Source organism: Mobula hypostoma, chromosome 12 (assembly GCF_963921235.1).
Source record: "Mobula hypostoma chromosome 12, sMobHyp1.1, whole genome shotgun sequence".
Classification (NCBI taxonomy): Eukaryota; Metazoa; Chordata; class Chondrichthyes; order Myliobatiformes; family Myliobatidae; genus Mobula; species Mobula hypostoma.
This window is the reverse complement of record NC_086108.1, coordinates 39,208,103-39,231,755: the sequence shown is the minus strand read 5'-3', so window position 1 is coordinate 39,231,755 and position 23,653 is coordinate 39,208,103. Positions and strand designations below refer to the sequence as shown.

The following is a 23,653-nucleotide window of genomic DNA, read 5'->3' as shown; positions in this document are numbered from 1 at the left end:
TAAATGGTTGAGACTGGATCATTCAGAACCACCAAGCAATGGTTTTCATGGAAGTTTGTAATTTAGTGCCTCAAACATTCACTGAAATCTGTGTCTGTGCCCTAATAATGCACACTCATTTGGTTTAAACAGAACCCTTGATCATTTTATCTTTTGACATATATACTCAGTGTTATGGAAGCTTGGATGGTAGCTTACTGGAAGCTTTGGCCACAGAAGGAACGTTTTCCTAAATGCTGCTTTCTTTCCCTACTTAAGGTAATAATACTGAAGGAAGCTTCATATGATGAGTTTAGAACAAATACCAGATAAAATGGGCAGAGAATAGCCAGCAATAATGACTCAGCAAAATGTCAGAAAATGAACCATGAATAAGAAGAACAAGTGGCGAAGTTAAAGAGGACAAAGGGAAATTTTCCAGCTGTTTGTAAGCTCCTGGTATTTTTTAAGGCTCCTTCAATGGTGTAAATGGATTCATCTGTCATGGTCTGCTGAATGAACCCACACAAAGTCTCATCTGGTCGCTACCTTATTTCCTCCGTGATGCAGCTTAAACATTTTCTGTCATTTCCTGCAGTTATTTTCTGTGGCTTTGTCCCATTATTGTGCTACAGTGAGATGTGACATACTAGGCCCTGCTAAAACTGCTTTATAAGTGGAAGTTATAAACATAAATGGATGTTATAAATAACACCTTTTTTGGATTAAAACCAAAATAATAATAATTACTTCAAAGCAAAACGTAACAAACACTTAAATTACCTTATTAAAATGGTCCTCTGTGCCTGAACAACTTTGTACTTTCTAGTGAGAAGTGACGGTGCAGCCTCCCTCAAGAACACTTGGAGCAAATATTTTTTAGCAGAAGTTCAGGGTTAAAGGAATGCATTTGGTGCTTTTGTCAAGGAGCATGAGGAGATTAAAAAGAAAGTTCTGTCATATAATGCAAAACAAGTACCTTTATTAAATTTGTTGCAAGGAAATACAGCCGTTTGAATTTACATTTTTTGGTCAGGAGAGACTGCTGATAAACAAGAATAACTTTCCTCATCTTAGTATGAGTTCTTCATTTTTCTCCTTGCACTGGGAAATAAACCAAACCATTGCATTATTATCTGGTATCCTAAAGCTTTCATTATGATCAGCTGCATTTTCTGGCTAGCTGGAAGAGATTCATATCTTGATGAAAGGTGAAAGGAAGGCAAACTCATCTATAGCAGTATTCCCAGCTCGGGATGGTAGCTGTTGATTCGAAGGTTGATTATATTTTACAGATACCATGTTAATGACAAGTGGACAATGAATTTAAGTGGTGAAAAAAATAGCAGTGTGAGTTGTTAACTGAGTTTGGGGGGCAGAGTTAAATTTTTCACTTTATATGGAGCATACCATGGATGGAGGAATTTAGCATAGCACAAGATTACCGGTGATCAAATAGCTATAGATGGTACAATGGTAGAGCAAGTAGAGCTGTTGCCTCAGAGCTCTGGCAGACTGTATTTGACGTTGAACTATGGAGCTGCCTGCATGGAGTTAATATATTGTCCCTGTGACCACATAGGTTTTCTTCTGGCTGCTTTGTTTCCTTCCACTTTGAAAAGACTTTTAGATTAGTAGGTTAACTGGCCATTGCAAATTGCTCTGTCTGGCAGAACTGGTAACCAACCAGTTCCCCTCTACCACCACTCTCCTCCGTCTGGCAGAACTGGTCCTCACCCTCATCAACTTTTCCTTCAGCTTCTCTCATTTTCTCCAGACTCAAGGGGTAGCCATGGGCACCAGTCAAAGTGCCACACTTGCCCATTTACCTCCTCCCTCCCTCCATTCGGGGGCCCAAACAGTCCTTTCAAATGAGGCAACACTTCACCTGCTAATCTGCTGTGGTCATTTATTGTGTCCAGTGCTCCCAATGCAGTCTGCTCTACATTGGTGAGGCCCATTATAAATTGGGGAACTGCTTTGTCGAGCATCTCCGCTCCATCTGCCAAAAATGAAATTTCCCAGTGGCCAAACATTTTAATTCCAATTTCTATTCCAAGGCATTTGAGGCCACCCTCAGGGTAGAGGAGCAGCACCTTATATTCTGTCTGGGTAGTCACCAATCTGATGCATGAATATCAATTTCTCCTTCCAGTAAAAAAGAAATTCCCTCTCCATCCTCTTTTTCCGTTTCCCACTCTGGCCGCTTCCCTCTTCTCACCTGCCTATCACGTCCCCTTGGATTCTCTCCTCCTTCCTATGGTCCACTTTCTTCTCCTCTCAGATTCCTTCTTCTCCAGCCCTTTATCTCTCCTACCACCTGGCTTCACCTATCACCTTCTAGCTATCCTCCTTCACCTCCCCCCACCTTTTTATTCTGGTATCTCCCATCTTCCTTTTCAGTCCTGAAGAAGGGTCTTACCCGAAATGTCGACTGTTTTAGAAACATAGAAACATAGAAAATAGGTGCAGGAGTAGGCCATTCGGCCCTTCGAGCCTGCACCGCCATTTATTATGATCATGGCTGATCATCCAACTCAGAACCCCACCCCAGCCTTCCCTCCATACCCCCTGACCCCCGTAGCCACAAGGGCCATATCTAACTCCCTCTTAAATATAGCCAATTTTATTTATTTCTCTAGATGCTGCCTGACCTGCTGAGTTCCTCCAGAATTGTGTGTGTGTGTGTTTCTTTGGATTTCCAGCATCTGCATTCTTTCTTGCGCTTCGAATTTAGGGAAGCTGTTGGGAACGTGAATGGAATAAAATGGGACTTTATGTCTATATAGATGCTTGATGTTTGGCGAGGGCCTGCTGGGTTTCAAGGTCTGATTCCACATTCTATGATTCAAATCTGTGCTTTATTACATTAGATTTATATTTTTGCATGCAATCACAGAAGTAGAGGACAATTAGACTGTTAGTATGTACTAATTGGCCTATCAACTTGTTGAGTTGCCTGAGCAGAAATTGGTCTGTAGCCTCAGCAGCAGAAACGGCTAATATTCAGAACAAGCTGGTTAGGGTGAGGTAGAGTGGTAGGCGGTAGGTGCTGAGGTAGATCTTCTGTTACCCTGCAACTCTTCCAGAATGGTTCTGGCAACAGTCTTCCATTAGGATCTATGTCCCCAACTTCACTTACTGTCAAATCTGTCACCTTCACTTGGAACATGATTAATATTTAACAATTAAAAGAATAAAACACCATTTGCACATTTAAGGATATTACACTGAGCTTAAATTTAACAATTAGCTTGACCTGCCTATCACCCACCAGGTTATTTTTTTCCCATTCATTTTGCTGGTCTAATTTATGGGCACTGGGTTTGACCTAGGTAAGAGTCGGAGGACATATTTCCCAGCCTGAGAAGGCCATTGCTCCAGCACAGCATTCCTTTCTCCAGCATTCATAAGTTCAGAAGGCTGCACTTCTGCCCAACCTTGGGGATAGTCTAGTTACAGGTTTATCTGCCAACAGGTTCATCTTGAGTTCAGTGGAAGATCTGGCCCAATACCACAGTAATGGGAAATTTCTGAGGGGACAACATAAAATGTCAAGAAATTGAAAGTTCAGAGATAGTGAGGTATGCTAACAACAATATGCGTGATTTCTGTTGACTGGGTGTGTTTTGTAAAACTTAAATCATAAGTGGCTGTGCATGACTCAAAGGATGGAGTTGTGGATGGCCTGAGGTATGGAGGAAGTAACATCCAGGAATGAATGCACTGATTAGGCCATGACTTCCTCCCAATGCAGTTCTTCCAACTTCATACCAGCACCTCCACACCTAATAGCTTCTCCCATATCACTGACTCTCACAATATTGCTGCATTTCCTGAACCTGAGCATTCCAATAGATTTCTTTTTTAAAATAAAGTCAGAATTTTGATCATATAAAGGAAAGCATAGCAGTTGTGGTTCCTGTCTCCCAACTGTTGTGGAGTTGAACAATTTCAAGCATGGAATATTGTCTTGTAATATTTAAGAATAAGTAGAAAGGACCAAAAGGATCAAAAATGGAAAGAGAAGCTTCATACAATTCAAAAAATCAATAGCAAGTTACTCAGCTCAATGGACAACTTTTCTAAAGAGTTATATTTTGTAGTTGGGCTGTCAACCACAGCAAGGTTAACAAATAGCTTCTAATAAAACAAAATGTAAAGATGCTTTCTGCTGAGTTTAAGATAGTGTGAGCTAGATTGGAAGTCCTCAATGTTGCCATTGCAAGAAAAAATATCAGCAGCTCCAAGTTTTCGGATGGGGAAAATAGTCAACTACTACAAGAAAAGTTATAGATTATTTTGATACACATCACATTCCAATGACGCTATTCCAAATGGGATTATCATATTTGATATTATTCATTTAAAAAATGTGCATCATTATACAAACAGAAAAAAACATTACAAGCTCTCAATTAATAATTAAAATAAAGCATAAATGTCAGTAAGTAGTCTGTAATTCTGCAATCAAATGTCACACATCTTTCAGTAAGTCAAGAGATAGTATGGTTTCAAAAATAAGAGTATAACAGATGATAATACATTGGAAAAAAGAGCAGGGAGTTTTGAAAAAATACAAAGAACATTTGCAAGGATTTTTCTGGGACTTGAGGACTTGAGTTATAGGGAAAGTTTGAATAGGTTATGACTTTGTACCTTGGAGCATAGGAGAATGGAGGGAGATTTGATAGTGATAGACAAAATTATGAGGGGAATAAATAGGGTAAATACATGCAGGTTTTTTTTCCCCCACTGGGGTTGAGTGAGAAGTGGAGGTCATAGGATAATGGTAAAAGGTGAAATACTTAAGGAGAACTTGTGGGGGACTCTTCCACTCAGAGGGTGGTGCAAATGAACTGTCAACTGAAATGGTGGATGTAGGTTCAATTGCAACATCTAAGAAAATTTTAGGTAAGTACATGGATGGGAGAGGTGTGGAGAGCTATCGTCCAAATGTGGGTCGATTTCGAAACAGACTATCAGAATCAGGTTTAATATCACCGGAACATAACTGTGGAATTTGTTGTTTTGTGGCAGCAGTACAATGTGATAAATAATAAACAGAAATTACTATTAAGTATTGTGCATTATAATTATGATATATAAAATATAATACATGCATATTAAATATTATATATACTGTAAATGTTAAATCAACGTAAGTAGTGAAAATAGAGCAAATGAAAAACAGTGAGGTAGTGTACATGGGTTCACTGCCCATACTGAAGTGATGGTGCAGGAGAAGATGCTGTTTGTAAATCATTGAGTGCTTGTATTTAGGCTCCTGTACCTCCCTGATGATAGCAATAAGAAGAGGGCTTGTCCTGGGTGATGAGGGTCCTTAATGATGGATACATTTTGAGGCATCACCTTTTGAAGGTGTCCTCAACGCTGGGGAGGCTAGTGCCCTTGATGGAATTGCATGAGTTTGCAACTTTCTGCAGACATTTCTGACCCTGTGCAGTGGCCCCTCCAAACCAGACAATGATGCAACCAGTTAGAATGCTCTCCATGTACTGTATATCTGTACGAATCTGCTAGAGTCTGGTGACATACCAGATCTCCTCAAACAGCTAATGAAATATAACCACTGCCATGCCTTCTTTGTAATCACATCAATATGTTCTCTATGGCTTTATGCTGGACTTTAAAATTCAATATTTATGGCAACCAGCAAAAAGTATTATGACGTGTAAATTTTTATTACAGGAATTGAAGGTTATTTGCAGCCAAAAACTGAGGACATGTCTATAAAGGTTCTCAGTTATCCAGGTCGTTGTATATCAAGCAGTTATAAATCAAGACAATTGGGCGTCCTGTGTTATCTAGAAGATGTTTCGCCACTCATCGGAACGGCTTCTTCAGTTCTGATCCATGGTGGGGAGTTTACCGGCTTTTCCAGTTTTTAAGCTGTTAAACCATGGATCAGAACTGAAGAAGCCTCTCGCATGAGTGGCGAAACGTCTTCTAGACAGCACAGCAAGTCCAGTTGCTTTCATTTACTAAGGGTTGATAACAAAACTGAAGAAATACCTACTTGAATTGAGTGTGTACAGCAAGGATTGCTTGGTATTATTTGTGGTTTACCTAAAGCAAGCTTGTTGGTGGTGATGTTTTTCAGAGTTGTGATTGACTTGCTGAACTCTCTAGTGAAGGGATCTAGCTAAGTTCTTTCACACGTTCATCACCACAAGTTACCTCATTCTGTCCTGAACTCAGTGACACAAATTTTCATTGAACAAGTCGAATTTTGCTGTGGGATTATTCAAACTGGTGCTTTGTTATAAGATTATAATGAAGTTGTACTTCAGTTTGAGTTCCCATCAAATTCCCCAACTCTTGTTGAAAATATAGCAAGTTATTATCCCTCAGGCTTTACCTCTGTCAGATTTTTTAGCCTGGAGAAACAAAACTCCTTGCTCTTTTTTCCAATGTATCATCATCATCTGTTATACTCTTATTTTTGAAACCATGCTATCTCTGACTTACTGCAAGATGTGTGACATTTGATTGCAGAATTACAGACTACTTACTGACATTTATGCTTCATTTTAACTATTAATTGAGCGCTTGTAATGTTTTTTTCTGTTTGTATAATGATGCGCATTTTTTTAAATGAATGAGTAATATCAAATATGATAATCCCATTTGGAATAGTGTCATTGGAATGTGTTGTGTATCAAAATAATCTATAACTTTTCTTGTTCCAGTTGACTTTTTTCCCCCATCCAAAAACTTAGAGCTGCTGATACTTTTTCTTGCAATGGCAACATTGAGGACTTCTAACTAATTGTAAATTCTCTTGGTTGCTTACTGCAACAATAGCATAAAATTATACAGTGGAGGAACAAGCATTATAGTTGTTTGTCGAGCTGTAAGGAAATGTTATTAATTTAGTCCCAGCCAGCAGTAGCCAATGAATAATTTTTAAAATTTTTCACTCAATTAAATATAGTCATAGTCATACTTTATTGATCCTGGGGAAAATTGGTTTTCGTTGCAGTTGCACCATAAATAATAAATAGTAATAGAACGATAAATAGTTAAATAGTAATATGTAAGTTATGCCAGTAAATTATGAAATAAGTCCAGGACCAGCCTATCGGCTCAGGGTGTCTGACCCTCCAAGGGAGGAGTTGTAAAGTTTGATGGCCACAGGCAGGAATGACTTCCTATGACGCTCTGTGCTGCATCTCAGAGTAATGAGTCTCTGGCTGAATGTATTCCTGTGCCCACCCAGTACATTATGTAGTGGATGGGAGACATTGACCAAGATGGCATGCAACTTAGACAGCATCCTCTTTTCAGACACCACCGTGAGAGAGTCCAGTTCCATCCCCACAACATCACTGGCCTTACGAATGAGTTTGTTGATTCTGTTGGTGTCTGCTACCCTCAGCCTGCTGCCCCAGCACACAACAGCAAACATGATAGCACTGGCCACCATAGACTCATAGAGCATCCTCAGCATCGTCCGACAGATCATCCGGCAGATGGTAAAGGACCTCAGTCTCCTCAGGAAATAAAGACGGCTCTGAACCTTCTTGTAGACAGCCTCAGTGTTCTTAGACCAGTCCAGTTTATTGTCAATTCGTATCCCCAGGTATTTGTAATCCTCCACCATGTCCACACTGACCCCCTGGATGGAAACAGGGGTCACCGGTACCTTAGCTCTCCTCAGGTCTACCACCAGCTCCTTAGTCTTTTTCACATTAAGCTGCAGATAATTCTGCTCACACCATGTGACAAAGTTTCCTGCCGTAGACCTGTCCTCAACCTCATCTCCCTTGCTGATGCGTCCAACTATGGCAGAGTCATCCGAAAACTTCTGAAGATGACACAAGACTCTGTGCAGTAGTTGAAGTCTGAGGTGTAAATGGTGAAGAGAAAGGGAGACAAGACAGTTCCTGTGGAGCCCTAGTGCTGCTGATCACTCTGTCGGACACACAGTGTTGCAAGCACATGTACTGTGGTCTGCCAGTCAGGTAATCAAGAATCCATGATACCAGGGAAGCATCCACCTGCATCACTGTCAGCTTCCCCCCCAGCAGAACAGGGCGGATGGTGTTGAACGCACTGGAGAAGTCAAAAAACATGACCCTCACAGTGCTCGCTGGCTTGTCCAGGTAGGCGTAGACACGGTTCAGCAGGTAGATGATGGCATCCTCAACTCCTAGTCGGGGCTGGTAGGCGAACTGGAGGGGATCTAATTGTGGCCTGACCATAGGCCAGAGCAGCTCCAGAACAAGTCTCTCCAGGGTCTTCATGATGTGGGAGGTCAATGCCACCGGTCTGTAGTCATTGAGGCCGCTGGGGTGCGGCATCTTCGGCACAGGGACGAGGCAGGACTTCTTCCACAGTACAGGAACCCTCCGGAGCCTCAGGCTCAGGTTGAATACATGGCAAAGTACTCCACATCGCTGAGGGGCACAGACTTTGAGCACCCTGGTACTGACACCATCCGGTCCTGCAGCCTTGCTTGGGTTGAGACGTTTCAGCTGTCTTCTCACCTGTTCAGCTGTGAAGCCCACCGTGGTGGTTTCGTGTGGGGAAGGGGTATAGTCATGAGAGCAGGGTGGGGGACTGTGAGGAGGGATAGGAGGGGAGAGTGGAGCATGTGTTGATTGGGGGCCGACAACAGATGGCTCATGTGGGGGATGGGCAGGGATCACAATGTCAAATCTGTTAAAGAACAGGTTAAGTTCGTTGGCCCTGTCCACACTGCCTTCAGCTCCTCTGTTGCTAGTTTGCTGGAACCCAGTGACGGTCCTCATCCGCCTTCAGACCTCTCTCATGTTGTTCTGCTGGAGTTTCCACTCAAGCTTCCTCCTGTACCTGTCTTTAGCCTCCCTGATCCTGGCTTTCAGGTCCCTCTGTATTGCCCTCAGCTCCTCCCTATTTCCATCTCTAAACGCCCTCTTTTTAGCGTTCAGGATGTCCTTAATGTCCTTTGTCACCAATGGCTTGTTATTTGAATAACAAAGGACAGTTCTTGTCAGAACATTGCTTGTTTAAATATTCAACCAGTTTCTTTTGAAATTATGAATGATATTTCCTGAAATGTTTCACATTTCCTCACACTACCAGGTTCAAAAACAGTTATTACCTCTCAGGCATCAGGCTTTTGAACCAAAGGGGATGACTTCACACAACTTTATTTGCCCCATCACTGAAATGTTCCCACAACCTTTGGACTCACTTTCTAGGACTCTTCATCACATGTTCTTGAAATATATTGCTTATTTATTTATTATTATTACTTCTTTCTATATGTATTTGCACGGTATGTTGTTTTTTGCATACTAATTGAACACCCAAGTTGGTGTGGCATTTTATTAATTCTATTATGGCTATTATTATGGATTTATTGAGTCTGCCCACAAGTATAGGGTTGTATATCATGACATATACAGTGGCAGACAAAAGTTTGGGTATCCATAGTCAAAATTTCTGTTACTGTGAATAGCTAAGCGAGTAAAAGATGACTTGATTTCCAAAAGTCATAAAGTTAAAGATGACACATTTCTTTAATATTTTAAGCAAGATTACTTTTTTATTTCAATCTTTTACAGTTTCAAAATAACAAAAATGGAAAAGGGCCTGAAGCAAAAGTTTGGGCACCCTGAATGGTCAGTACTTAGTAACACCCCCATTGGCAAGTATCACAGCTTGTAAATGCTTTCTGCAGCCAGCTAAGAGTCTTTTAATTCTTGTTTGAGGGATTTTCGCCCATTCTTCCTTGCAAAAGGCTTCTAGTTGTGTGAGATTCTTGGGCTGTCTTGCACGCACTGCTCTTTTGAGGTCTATCCACAGATTTTCGATGATGTTCAGGTCAAGGGACTGTGAGGGCCATGGCAAAATCTTCAGCTTGTGCCTCTTAAGGTAGTCCATTGTGGAGTTTGAGGTGTGTTTAGGATCATTATCCTGTTGTAGAAGCCATCCTCTTTTCATCTTCAGCTTTTTTACAGACAGTGTGATGTTTGCTTCCAGAATTTGCTGGTACTTAATTGAATTAATTCTTCCCACTACCAGTGAAACGTTCCCCGTGCTGGTGGCTGCAACACAAGCCCAAAGCATGATCGATCCACCCCCGTGCTTAACAGTTGGAGAGCAGTTCTTTTCATGAAATTCTGTACCTTTTTTCTCCAAACATACCTTTGCTCATTGCAGCCAATAAGTTCTATTTTAACTTCATCAGTTCACAGGACTTGTTTCCAAAATGCATCAGGCTTATTTAGATGTTCCTTTGCAAACTTCTGATGCTGAATTTTGTAGTGAGGACGCAGGAAAGGTTTTCTTCTGATGATTCTTCCAGGAAGGTCATATTTGTGCAGGTGTCGCTGCATACTAGAACAGTGTACCACCACTCCAGAGTCTGCTAAATCTTCCTGAAGGTCTTTTGCAGTCAAACGGGGGTTTTGATTTGCTTTTCTAGCAATCCTACGAGCAGTTCTCTTGGAAAGTTTTCTTGGTTGTCCAGACCTCAACTTGACCTCCACCATTCCTGTTAACTTCCATTTCTTAATTACAAACGTACATTATGAACTGAGGAAGCAGCTACCTGAAAACGCTTTGCTATCTTCTTATAGCCTTCTCCTGCTTTATGGGCATCATTTATTTTAATTTTCAGAGTGCTAGGCAGCTGCTTAGAGGAGCCCATGGCTGCTGAATGTTGGGACAAAGTTTGACGAGTCAGGGTATTTATAAAGCTTTGAAATTTGCATCACCTGGCCTTTCCTAACGATGACTGTGAACAAGCCATTGCCCTAACAAGCTAATTAAGGTCTGAGACCTTGGTAAAAGTTATCTGAGAGCTCAAATCTCAAAATTCTTAATTTTTATGAAAGCCTCCAACATATTTTAATGCAATAACATACAAAAATTTTAGCCTATTCTCTAGCCATATATACAGTTCCCTGGTACACTCAATGGCCAATTTATTAGCTACACCTAAGTACCTGTTCGTTAATGCAAATATCTAATTAGCCAATCATGTGGCAACAACTCAATACATCAAAGCATTCAAGCATGGTCAAGAGATTCAATTGTTCACCCCGAACATCAGAATGGAGAAGAATAGATGAGGTGGTTTGAGTATCTCACAATCTGCTGATCTCTTGGTTCTCAGCGGATCAGAGAGACAACAGTCTCTAAAGGTTACAGAGAATGGTGCAATAAAACAAAAAAAAATCATTCAGTGAGTGGCAATGTGGATGAAAACCACTGCAGTCAGAGGAACATTGCCAGACTGGTTCAAGTTGAAAGGAGGTCAACAGTAACTCAGATAACCATTTGTTGTAACAGTGGTGTGCAGAAGAGCATCTCTGAATGCACTATATGTCAAACCTTGAAGTGGATGGGCAACAGCAGCAGAAGACCACAGTCATACATTCCGTGTATATTCACAATAAATAACTTGTGTACAGTATGATTGATTGGCTTGCTAACTGGAGTGTTCTAATTGGGTGCAATGGCCTAAAATTTGCTGGGAACATGGTACTTGACTGTACACAATAATCATGTGTACTTGAATAAACAATCGTTGAGGAAAATACTCACCATATGTTGCAAATTGCTCATAAGTCAATGCAAAATTTTGCAAGTAAGCAGCTTTTTGGTAGTTAGTTGCAGAAATAATGGTGAGGTTAACAACATTTTCAGTATTTCACAAATTGGGCATCAAACAGAATGGGAACATAAATGTAGAAATCTGGATTTGTCTGAGGAACACATTGTTTTAGGGTGTGCGGTGGGTTCAAAATTTCAAAGTGAATTTATTATCAGAACACATATATTTCACCGTATTAAACCCTGAGATTAGTTTTCTTGCAGGAATGCTCAGTAAATCCAAGAAACATAATTGAATCAATGAAAGGCCATACCCAACAGGATGGACCAAAAACCAACATGCAAAAGACAAAAAACTGTGCAAACCAAAAGAAGAGAAAGAAGAAATAATATTAATAAATAATAAGCTACAAATATCAAGAACTTGAGATGTGAGTCCATAAGTTGTGGAAACAGTTCAGTGATGGGAGGAATGAAGTTAAGTGAAGCTATCCCCACTGGTTCATGAGCCTAAGGGTTGAAGGGTAATAATGAACTGGGTGGTGTGGGCCCTGAGGCTCCTGTATTTTCTTCCTGATGCAGTAGTGAAAAAGGAGCAGGTCCTATGTGGTGGGGGTCCTTGACGATGGATGCTGCTTTCCTCCAACAGTGCTCCATGTAGATGTGCTCAGTGCTGGAGAGGGCTTTACCCGTGATAAATTGGGTCATATCCACTACTTTTTATAAGATTTTCAGTTCAAGCGCACTGGTGTTTCCGTACCATACAGGAATGCAACCAGTTAGTATACTCTCCACCACACTTCTACAACAGTTTGTGAACATTTTAGATGTCATGACAAATCTTTGCAAACTTCTAAGGAAGCAGAGGCTTTCTTCATAATTGTACTTACTTGCTAGGCCCAGGACCGATCCTCTGAAATGATAACACCAAGGAATTTAAAGTTGCTGATCCTCTCCATGTCTGATTTCCGGATGTGGACTGACTCATGGACTCTGGTTTCCTCCTCCTGAGGTCACTAATCAGCTCCTCGGTTTTGCTGACATTGACTGAGAGGTTGTTGTGGCACTACTCAGCCAGATTTTCAATCTCCCTCCTATATGCTGATTAGTCATCACCTTTGATTCTTTCTCCCAATGACAATGGTGTAGTCAGTAAACTTAAATATGGCATTGGAACTGTGCTTTGACTTACAGTCTTAAGTATATAGAATGTAGAGCAAGGGGCTAAGCACACAGTCCTGTGGTTCACCTGTGCTGATGGAGAGCTGGAGATGTTGTTGCCAATACGAACTGACTGGCGTCTGCAATTAGGAAACCGAGGATCCAATTGCACAAGGAAGTATAGAAGCCAAGGTCTTGAAGCTTATTGATTAGCTTTGAGGGGATGATGGTATTAAATGCTGAGCAGTAGTCAGTAAAGAACATCCTAATATATGCATCTATGTTGTCCAGATGTTCTATGGTTGAATGAAGAGCCAAAGAGATGGCATCTGCTGTGGACCTGTTGTTCTGGTAGGCATTGGGAGTGGATCCAAATTACTTCTCAGGGAGCAGTTGATATGTTTTATCACAAACCATGTATGAAATTCTGTTTATTTAAAGTATGGAATGAGATGCCAGGTGACGTGTTTGAGCAAAGTACACTAATAGTACTTAAAAAAAAACACGTACAGCTACATGAAAATGAAAGTTTGAGAGCAACATGGACCAAATGTGGGCAAATGGGACTAACTTAGGTGGGAAACTTGGTTGGCATGGACCTGTTGGGCACCATCAACTTTCTGAATGCTCCATGAACATTACTTCACTCTTCCTCATACTTATTGATGATTCTTTTAAATATAACTCAGAGTAATTTGTTTATGCCTTGCGCTGCACTGCTCCCACAGCACAACAGATTTCACAACATATGTCAGTGATGATAAACCTCTTTCTGATTCTGATTCTATGACTCCAAGTATGTCCGCTGATTTCAAAAATTGGGAATTACTTTGAAAAAATTACTTTCAATTCAACTAACGTTGTTTTCTTTCCTTTAAATTGTTTTTTTTATATCTGATTGGGTAATAAATTCACTATTTTAACTGAAGGAATCAGTTAGGGAGGTACACACTTGATTGCCTCATAGATTCTAAATGTCCTGTAGAGGGCACCATGCTATTGGAGTGCCTCATTGAAAATAACATGCCAGAGGAGAACCAGTGCAGTCTAATAAACTGATGGTTCTCACAGCAACAGTAGACCTACAGTAGTCCTTCTTGACAACAAGTCTCTGGGAATATTGAACCAGGTTATTTAAAGATATTTTGTTTGTATCCTTTGCCTTCACACACCAGGCATGTTACACATCACATAGGGTTGCATGACATGGGTAGAATAATTAGGAAGCTGATATTACATGTGTCACACAACAAGTAAATAGCACTGGAAGACTTTGCCACTTTGGCAGGTTGAGATGATCACTGCACTCAAACAAATTGGCCATGTTAATCAGTTTGTTCAGATCCTGTTGCTGTTATAAAGTTAGAGGTTCATACAATATCATGTGAGTGTAACATCCAAATGACTTTCTCATGGAAAGCTGTTGTATTTTTAAATATACCATGCCTGTAAATGAAGTGTTAAATCACCGCATTATTCTGCTGTCTTTGGCAACATTTCTTTTTCAAAATAACATGCAGCAAAGTATATAGGGTGTGTTTTGACAGTCATGATTTACAGATATTCATTGTATTTAGTAATAAAATAATTACAGATTTATTATCTTATTACTTTGTTTTTATTACATTTTTATTTGTAGTTCTTTATTTTGTAACAGTCATAAAACTACTCTTTTCCTATGGCATTGGCAGTGACTTCACTTAAGAATAATTATAGAAGGAGCTCTATGAGATGTTCCACTAGTGAGATCTAATATCTTGGTGATGTTACATTGTTTTGTAACTTCATCATTAGCTGGCACTTATTGAAGACAGATTTGCTTTCAATATTTTTAAAGCAAACAGTGAAATATTGCGCAATTGCTTGTGTGCCAAGGAGAAATTTTGTTGTTCATTGAACATAGATATGAATTTGCATGTTAATACTTCTGGGGATAAAATTATGCATGTTTGTTCTATTGTACTGTACATAAATTTGGCAGAATTGTGATAGTTTATGAAGATATAGTTGTTTACAGAGCAGTTGCACTTTACATACTGGTGCATATTCTACCACCACTTTTATGGCCATTGAAATAAAACTCTGAGATTGCTGCAATTAACTAAGTCTATTAACCTGTCAGCAGCAACTGTTATAATTCTTGGGTTGATGGTAGTGGCCAATGGTTCCTTGTAGTTCTTCAGCTTTGGTGAAAGTTACCCAGCACCAGTTTTGAAATGTGAAGAAGTTTATTAGAGTTATCCTCTAGTGCTATAAATAATTCACTTCTGTGCATCACTGATTGCATTGCAGGGGGAGAAACACCCTCTTCAGATTTATACATTGGTTCAACTTTTAATTTAGAGGTATTTGGCATAGGCACTTCATTGTGATTCAGAATCTGAAAAATGATGTTAGGAGTGAATGTGCGCTGTGAACACCAGAAGGATATTACTCCCTTAGACACGAGTGGTACAAGTTTCCTTTTACTAAGAGCCTTAACTATATTTGATGCCTGTGTTTGCAGGGTTTTATAGTACCCTCACATTCACCTAAAATTGATGGTATTCAGTTTTGCAGATACAGAACTGGGGTAATCATCATCCACAGAACCACTTGGCTGTGCATTACATAGGCTGGAGTGGGTGCTTAAAAGCAAAGGAGTTTAGTCTCTTTTGTCAGAGTATCCTATGATTGGAAAATGTTGTTCAGGAAACCAGCTCCACCAAGTGCAGTGTTCAGTGTTGATAATTCAACTTAGTTACATAATTATCTTCTCCTCACCTGAGTGATTAGCTTTGTTTAGATTTTTTTTTGCATTTCTGGATAGTTAATTGCTTATGGGAGATGGAATATTTTTGGCCATTGTTGTGAATGCACACTGACAGAATAAAGGCAAGTTCAGCTGCATGTGTTGAGAGCTTTGACAAATAACACAGAATACCAAATATATCATGGCAAAATACTGATGTTTGAAATAATAGTGTAAATGTACTGAGACACACTTCTTTCTTTCTTGTACAAGTAAATAATTCAACTGCTTAATCTAATTTATAGCATAGCAAAGTGGTCAGTTTTTTAATTGATTATTTGAGAACAGATCGTTGTCATTGAAGTTAAAGTCAGACAATTGTCACAGCATGTAAGACATCTGTGTACACTGATGGTGCAACTTTGCAATGGCGATATGAAAGATTAATTAGTGCATTTGTTTTGTGGTTCAGTGTAAAACATTTTTATTATTTGTTTAGAACAGGTCATAAATTTGATCAGTTGTGCAACTGCATGGAAAATTATTTTAAAGCTGTGTCTCCATTTACATTTTGTGGATGGATGAAAGTCACGTGCAAATTGCCATGAAGAGCCTTGATTTTCAGTATTAGTGTTTACATTTCTGCCCTCTTCTTGTCGTTTGTGGAATCCATTTTATATGGTATGTTACTAATGTTCATTTTTTTGTTTACTGAGTGTTTTCATTGGACATTTTGGAGCTCAAGCTACATCTGATGTCCAGCAATTTTTGTAAATGAACTTCCTTGCACATGTTTGGGGTTTGCGGAGGCACTTCAAATGTGGGCTCTCACACTGCTGTCTATAATGACATACAGGATGTCTTGGGGCCCATTGGTTCAAAGCCACAGTATGTGTCTTGCCTCATAAACTAACACCTTTTTATTTTCACAGAGCTACGCGCCCACATAAAAATACTGAAGGTCATGTTTGGCTTGAATGAAGTAGTAGATCATCTCTGGTATATGTATTGTTAAATATATAATATGATTTCTTTCCCCCCCCAATTTTAGGTGTGAACTAATTTTCTAATTCCAGAGGAGTTAAAATTGGGATTTCATGTTGGCGAATTTTGGCTGTACTACTTAAATCTTCATTGCTTGTGGAGCAAAAACTTTTGTCAATGCTCTGCTTCTTTGGAACCACAGGGTTTTTTTGTGTCGGTATGTGTGATTTAAAAAGAAAAGAATGAAGGCAGTCCCTTTTCTAAGTATTATTGATATAATGGCTAGAACCTGTTAGCAGTGGGAAACAACCCTACTCGTCACGATCCTTTGTGATAAATGCAGACTTCCCTTATCTAGATGTATCTATGTTGACTTGCTGCTGAAGCTACTCTGATTCAAAATGGTGAACCCCTAAACAGCAATAGGAGCTTGGCATTACATTGGGGTGAGCAACATCTATCCCCATGCTGCAGAACAGGACTAAGTTGATAGAAAATCAAAACCTTATGGAAGGAACGTTTGACGTTCCTCCCCTATGGAAGCACTGAGTGGGCAAGCAACATCATTGGAGACAGTAATGAGTTTGATATTTCTGATCAATGACCCATCATTACATTGGCGAACATAAGCGTATTTTATTTTACAGATAGGGGTAGAGGTAGAGGAAAGTGAGTAAATATCTTTAGGATGCAGATAAATTTATCAAAGTGACTTTGGCAATGATATTGCAATAACAGTTTTGGTCTGCAACCTCTGATAGACATTCCCTCATTTTCTGCCACTTTTTCCTTCTGCAACTTCTAAACATGTTTGTTTTGAAATCTGTGGAAAGAAACATGACCTGAGTTTTGTTCCCTCCTGATGCTGCTTGATCTATAGAGTGCTTCTAAACATTCTTGGGCCCCTCGGCTTGGACAACTGTCAAACCCGTCAGTGACTTGGAATTTTTCTGAAATTTAGAAGTATTCAAAGGTTATGGAGAACGATTAAAATTCAATTGAAGAATTTTTCAAGTTTTAAATATGGCAATAATTTAAAAGCAAATGCAATGTGCTTCTAAACATTCAGAAAAAATATCTTATATTATCTTGTACCCACCGTGATCCCTTGTAACAACTGCTATCCATCAGCTCAAATAGACGTGATGTTCCTACTCCAATCAAATGCAGATCCTGTGGTCTGGAGGACTCCTGCAAGTTTATGCCCTGCCATCGCATCTTTCCACTGCAAGTGGAGTTTGATGCCAACACACAATACAGAATCACTAGCAAAGAGCAGTCAGAGAATTCAGGAGGTGTGCTTTCACTCAGTATTCCTGTATTTCATGGTGATTGAAGTGAGAAATGTGGGCAGTTTTAGTTGCAACTGCAGGCATTTCCCAGTAAATTTCTGGCCATGACAGGCACATTTGATTTGGTCTATGACGATTGAAGGCTGCGGCTTGTTCTGTACTATATTATGGTTCTCTATAAGATATATTTATAGAACAGCCTGCAAATTCACATTTAAGCTTTTACATTTTACTGAAAATTAGAATTTTTGTAATTAAATCATCTTTGCTCTAAAATACAGAACAAGTTGTTCTTTGTTTTATTAATATACCTGAAGCAACTTGAATAAAAGATGTTAAATACAAAGGAGTTGTGCTGTAAGTAGAAATGTAGACATACTGTGCAGTGATTTTTGGAAGACTGCTTCAGTATTTGCCTGAAAAGTTGAAACTAGCAACTGTTTTAATATTAATGTAGTCTGACTGTGCCAGGTTTTATTCCCTCACAGCTGATTAATACTGTCTGTCAATTATTTACAGATCCAGTGGTTGCTTGGAAGTTCCCAGAGGACTTCAGAGACCAGGTTTGAAACATGATTAACTTTTTCATAATATAATAGTTTTTCCTAGGTAGCTATGACAAGGCAGAGATGAATGAAGTCACTGAACAGATCTCTCACATGTAACCTAAAGCAATTATAGCAGATAGAGCAATATTTTAAAAAAATGTTTTGTTTGATTAATGACAGGTGCCTTATTTTAATATTGATTTCATTGCTTTGTAGTGCAATTCCTTTCTCATGTGCCTTAATTTCTTTCCAAGCATGCATCCCCCCCACGGCCATAATTTTGGTTGGTGGACAAGTAAGAGAAGTTGTGATGGATCTCCAGAATATTATATCGTAACTCTAATTGCAGTAATTTTTTAAAGTTATTGTCAGCAGCAGAACTAAAAAAGGTTGATCACATCTATTGACCGGTGACATTGGGATAGATCAGGAGCAAGCCATTCAGCCCTCTGAAGCTTTTCCACCTTTGGGTTAAATCATAACTGAATCTTAACTCCATCTTTCCACATCATTTTCATCTCCCTGAATATCCTCAACCAACTAAAAGATTTATTAGTTATGACAAAATGCTGGAGGAACTTGGCAAGTCAGGCAACATCTATGGAAATGAATAAACAGTTGATGTTTTGGGCTGAAACTCTTCTTCAGGACATTTACAATTCACTTTACATTTACATTACAATTCACTTATCCTCAGGAAGATGACAATTTTGCTCCTAACTACTCTTTTGAGAAACTCTGAAAACTTAGTGATAATCACCAGAAGGATAGTGTTACATTCTGTGGGCAGGGTTGAGTTTATTGTATTTGGGTTTGGTTCAGATTCATTCTATTCAATTTTATAATGGCTTGGTGCAGGGAATGAACCACAGCATTATGGTTCTAGAACAGGGGTTCCCGACCTTTTTAATGTCACGAACCAATACCATAAAGCAAGGGGTTCGTGGACCCCAGGTTGGGAACCCCTTTTCTAGAGTTCCATATCTCCCAGATTTCCTTCCTCAAAGCAATTAGTGAATCAGATGGATTTTGCCTGTATTCTATAAACTTCATGATCATCATTGATTATTTTTCTCTATTTGAACTACTTTATTTAATGACTTGGAATTTCCCAAATGCAGTGGTATAATTTGAACTTTTGTTCCGATGTTGGTGCTGGGTGCACAGCTTTTCTGGGGATCCTAGAGGCTTTAACAATTGATGCCATTGTTAAAAATGCCACAAAAAAGTGAACAGGAGTTGAAGATGCACTCATCAGGCTATCAACAAATATAAGCAAATCTGCATGTTTACCTCAGTATAAACACCCAGATCATCTTTCAAGTAAACACTGAACTACTTTAGTTACCATTTTGCCTTACAATACTGAGAGTAATCTTGAAAACAAAATTAATTTTGAAATGTTCACCTGCGTGATTAATCTGTTAAATTTTTAAAAACTGCTAAAATTCTCCTGCATCTGCTCCTGCTCTTTCCCACTCTAACAGGAAACAATGTTCTGTTAGGGTCCAAGCTCTCCATAACAATGTAAATTGTACTTGTAACTCTTCAACCTTAACTATGCACAAGCAAGATGGTTTCCTCATAGTGTAACTATGATGAAGTTTCTTCAATGGTTGGTAAAGCTGAAATGTAGACTGAAGCGTTGTAAATTACAATTTGAGCTGCATGTATCCCTAAGCTCCACTGGCTTGCTTTATTCCTGAGAATTATATTTGAAAGATGCTTATAAAATGCATTTCCCTACTTCAGGACATCTCATAGCATTTTGCGGCCAATTCAGTCATTCAAAAATGTAATCATTCATGTAATAAGGAAACATATTATTTTGTCCAAAACTTCCCGTTCTTATTCTTTCGCTCTCAACCACTGTTATATTTCAGTTCCAGATTTTTTTTTGCCACCGTCTCTATTTGACGAGTTCCTCTATTTAAAAGTTACCTTATCTTTTTTGTTCCCCACATGTCAACATTCCCGTTGCTATCCATAGCCTGGTAAAGTGCACTTGTGTTTCATCTCTTCTGACTGAGCTCTGCAGAAATGCTGTTTGTTTTGGAACCATGGTTGAAATTAGATCTATTATTTATGAAGAATGCAAATCAAGGTGAAAGATGCATTTCGGAGAGAGCTTTTTTGCCAAATTCAACTCACTTAGTGTAATTGCATGATATAAATGAAATGCCATTCCTTGATCAGCTTTTTTCTGAAAGATTTTGATATGTTAAGCCTAAGCTTGTGCAAGAAATCAAACTTGTATTTCCAAGGGTGCTTTTGGACAGTGAACACCACAAGCAAATGTGACTGTTAAGCAACAGAGTCATAGGTTGAGGGGAATGACCAAAACCTTTGCAAAAAGATGTTATTGTGCAAAATTTCCAAAATTAGATGAACTGAGCTCTGCCCATAGAAAATAAGGCCAAAAGAACTTAGACAGATGGGGTGAAGTGAACAGTGAATATTCAGAGGAATATTTTGATGAAGATGCCTTTGAGAACAAGAAGCTGTGGCTCTTAACTGAAAATAGTATTCATGATAAGTGACTCAAAGTGTAAGAATAACAATGCTACGTTTTGGGCACAACGTTTGTGAAGAATGGGAATTGAAACATGGAAGAAGGATATTGCCAATATTTTGAACAAAATCCAGACTGCAAAAGGAAGCAACTGATACATTAAATTTTGATTCCAAGAGACAGCCAAAACTTTTGGATGCCTCGCCTTACGACTTAGAATTGAACAAAACTTTTTCTCAGTTACAAACTGCTACACCACAGCAGCAACACAGACTTTGAACTCTGCTACATACTTGGGAAGCTTCAGAATGTGTTCCAATCAATGCCAAGTTAATATCTGACAATGCATTTGAAACCATCCTACGTATATTGCAAAGAAAAATGTTTATGGCAGCGAGTGAAGAAGAAGACAAGGAGGAAGAGTGGAAGTAGAACTGGTGCTCAACTATTTGGTTTTTTTTACAAATTTGTCCACCTCTAAAAATTTTCCAGAGTTAGCAAGAATGTATGTAATTCAGCAATTGGGCAGGCAACAGTATTGTGGAGACTCAAGTGGTTTCAGGGTGACTTGTTGTTTGCTGAAGGGTCTAGTCGGGTCTGTACTGCATGAATGTGAAGTTAATGTCAGTAGGTGAAAGTATTGATACTGGTTTTACTGCTGATCATTTGAAGGCATTTGAGCCCTGGACATCTGATGGAAAAATGCAAGTCACTGTTTTATGGAGATTAAAGCAAATGCTGGCAAGAGAGAGCTCTATGAAAATGAGTGAACTGATAACATTACCAGCAGCAGTCTGCAGCTGAGCTGGAGTCAACTAAGTAATCTTAATGAGCTGATACTCTAGGACAGGAAACAATATTTGGTGTATGTGGAGAGGTGGAAGTTGAGCCATTAGATGGAAATTACACTGAACTGGATAATGATGTAGCCAATTAGAGGTCTCCCAAAATATAAAATGAACACCTGACCTGGCCATGACCTGAGTCTGAGGACTTATTACACAATAGGGTGTCACTTGCAAAAAAGAAGTAGAGAGACTTTACACACTTGATCAAGAACAGTGAACTTGTGGTGATATTGTGCAAGGCATCCTGAATTGAATGAAAAACAGCATGACTCAAGGCAAACCTAAATAATGACCATGGTGTTTGTATCCTCTTTAGCCATTGGAGAGGTCTCAGAGGACTGCTAATATCTGTTTAAGAAGGGCAATGGGCACAAAACAGGAAATTGCACTATAGATTTCACGATCTTCTGAAGGACTCAGTGTACTTAACTCTCAAGCTAGCAGGTACAGCACCTTTAAGTGGATGAAGGTTCATTGCCTTGGTAGAAGTGAGGCAGAAGTGGGGGAAACGCCAAACCAGAAGAATGAGACACCCTTTACTCACCGTCTTGCTAGCAAATGTGTAGTTGCTGGAGAACAAAATTGAGGAGCTGAGGGCAAGATTGCTGTATCGTAGGGTCATGAGAGATTGTTGTGTTCCATGTTTGACCGAGCTGTGGCTCACACCCAGGACACCAGATATGGCAATCAGACCTGAAGGCTTCTCGATTCACAGGGTGGACTGAACTGCTGATTCGGAAAAGGCAAAAGGTGGAGGTGTGTGTTTCATGATAAACTTCCGGTAGTGCTCCATTGTGGTGGTTCTCAAATCCATCCATTCTATTAATCTAGGAAGTTCTCATCTGTGATATTCACCAGAGTTTACATACTACCAGTGGCTGACTACTACCAAACGCTTGAAATACTGCAAGATGCTGTCTCCAAACAAGAAATAATCCATCCTGATGCATTTCTAATCAACCAGGCTTATTTGAAGAAATCCCTGCCCAATTACCATCAGCATATAACCTGTATCACCAGAGTTCCCAGCATGCTAGACCATTATTATACTGAAATGAGGAATGCCTACAATTCCATGCCCAGAACATATTTTGGAAAGTCTGATGACTTGGCTGTCCTTCTACCTGCTTAAAGGTAGCGGCTGAAGAGCAGAGCTACAGAGATTAGGACAACAAACAGGTGGTCGCGGAAGGCAGAGGAGCGGTTACAGGATTGCTTCGAGTCGGTGGACTGGGTCGTGTTCAATGACTTATCTGTGGATCTGAGTGAGTACACCGTGGTTGTCACAGATTTTATAAAAACAGTTGTAGGTGAATGTGTCTCCACAAAATAATTCAAGTCTTCCTCAACGAGAAGCCGTGGGTGAACCATGAGTTCCGCAATTTGCTGGGAGCCAGATCAGAGACATTCAAGTCTAGTGACCAAGAAAGTTACAAGAATGCCAGGTACGATCTCCAGAAAGCCATCTCACAGATGAAGTGGCAATTCCGGACTAAACTTGAATCAATGAAGGATCTTTGATAGTTGTGGCAGGGCTTGAATGCTGTCACCTCTTATAAAGTAAAATCAAGCGACGTAGGCAACCACAGGGCTTTGCTTCCAGATGAGCTTAATGCCTTCTGTGCTCACTTTGACTGTCAAAACGTGGAGGAACAACCGTGAACTCCCAGAGCCGCTGATGCTCTATAATTTCAGTCTCTGCGATCAACGTGCAAACAGCCTTCAGGAAGCATCCTGGCCACGAAAAGCATCCAACCCAGACTGGGTACCTGGCCAACTACTAAAGACTTGTGCTGTTCAACTGGGTGGAGTATTCATTAAGATCTTTAATCACTCGCTTCGGCACACTGAGGTACCCACCTAATTCAAGCAGGCTTCACTTGTGCCAGCGCCTAAGAAGAATGTGGTAACCTGCCTCAGTGATAATTGTCCAGTAGCACTTATGTCCAAAGTGATGAAGTGGTTTGAGATGTTATTGATGAAGCATATCAACTACTGGCTGAGAAGTGACTTGGATTCTCTCCAAT

At 39.7% G+C, this 23,653-nt stretch overlaps 1 protein-coding gene across 3 annotated transcripts in view; it reads left to right on the top strand.

Moving 5' to 3' along the window:
* dennd1b (DENN/MADD domain containing 1B) overlaps positions 1–23,653 on the top strand; it is a 330,960-nt gene that overhangs the window by 96,954 nt on the left and 210,353 nt on the right. For all 3 annotated transcript variants that reach the window (XM_063063866.1, XM_063063865.1, XM_063063864.1), the window contains exon 3: positions 18,238–18,281. In XM_063063866.1, coding sequence (XP_062919936.1) covers positions 18,238–18,281 — 44 coding nt within the window. The remainder of the gene's footprint in view (positions 1–18,237; positions 18,282–23,653) is intronic.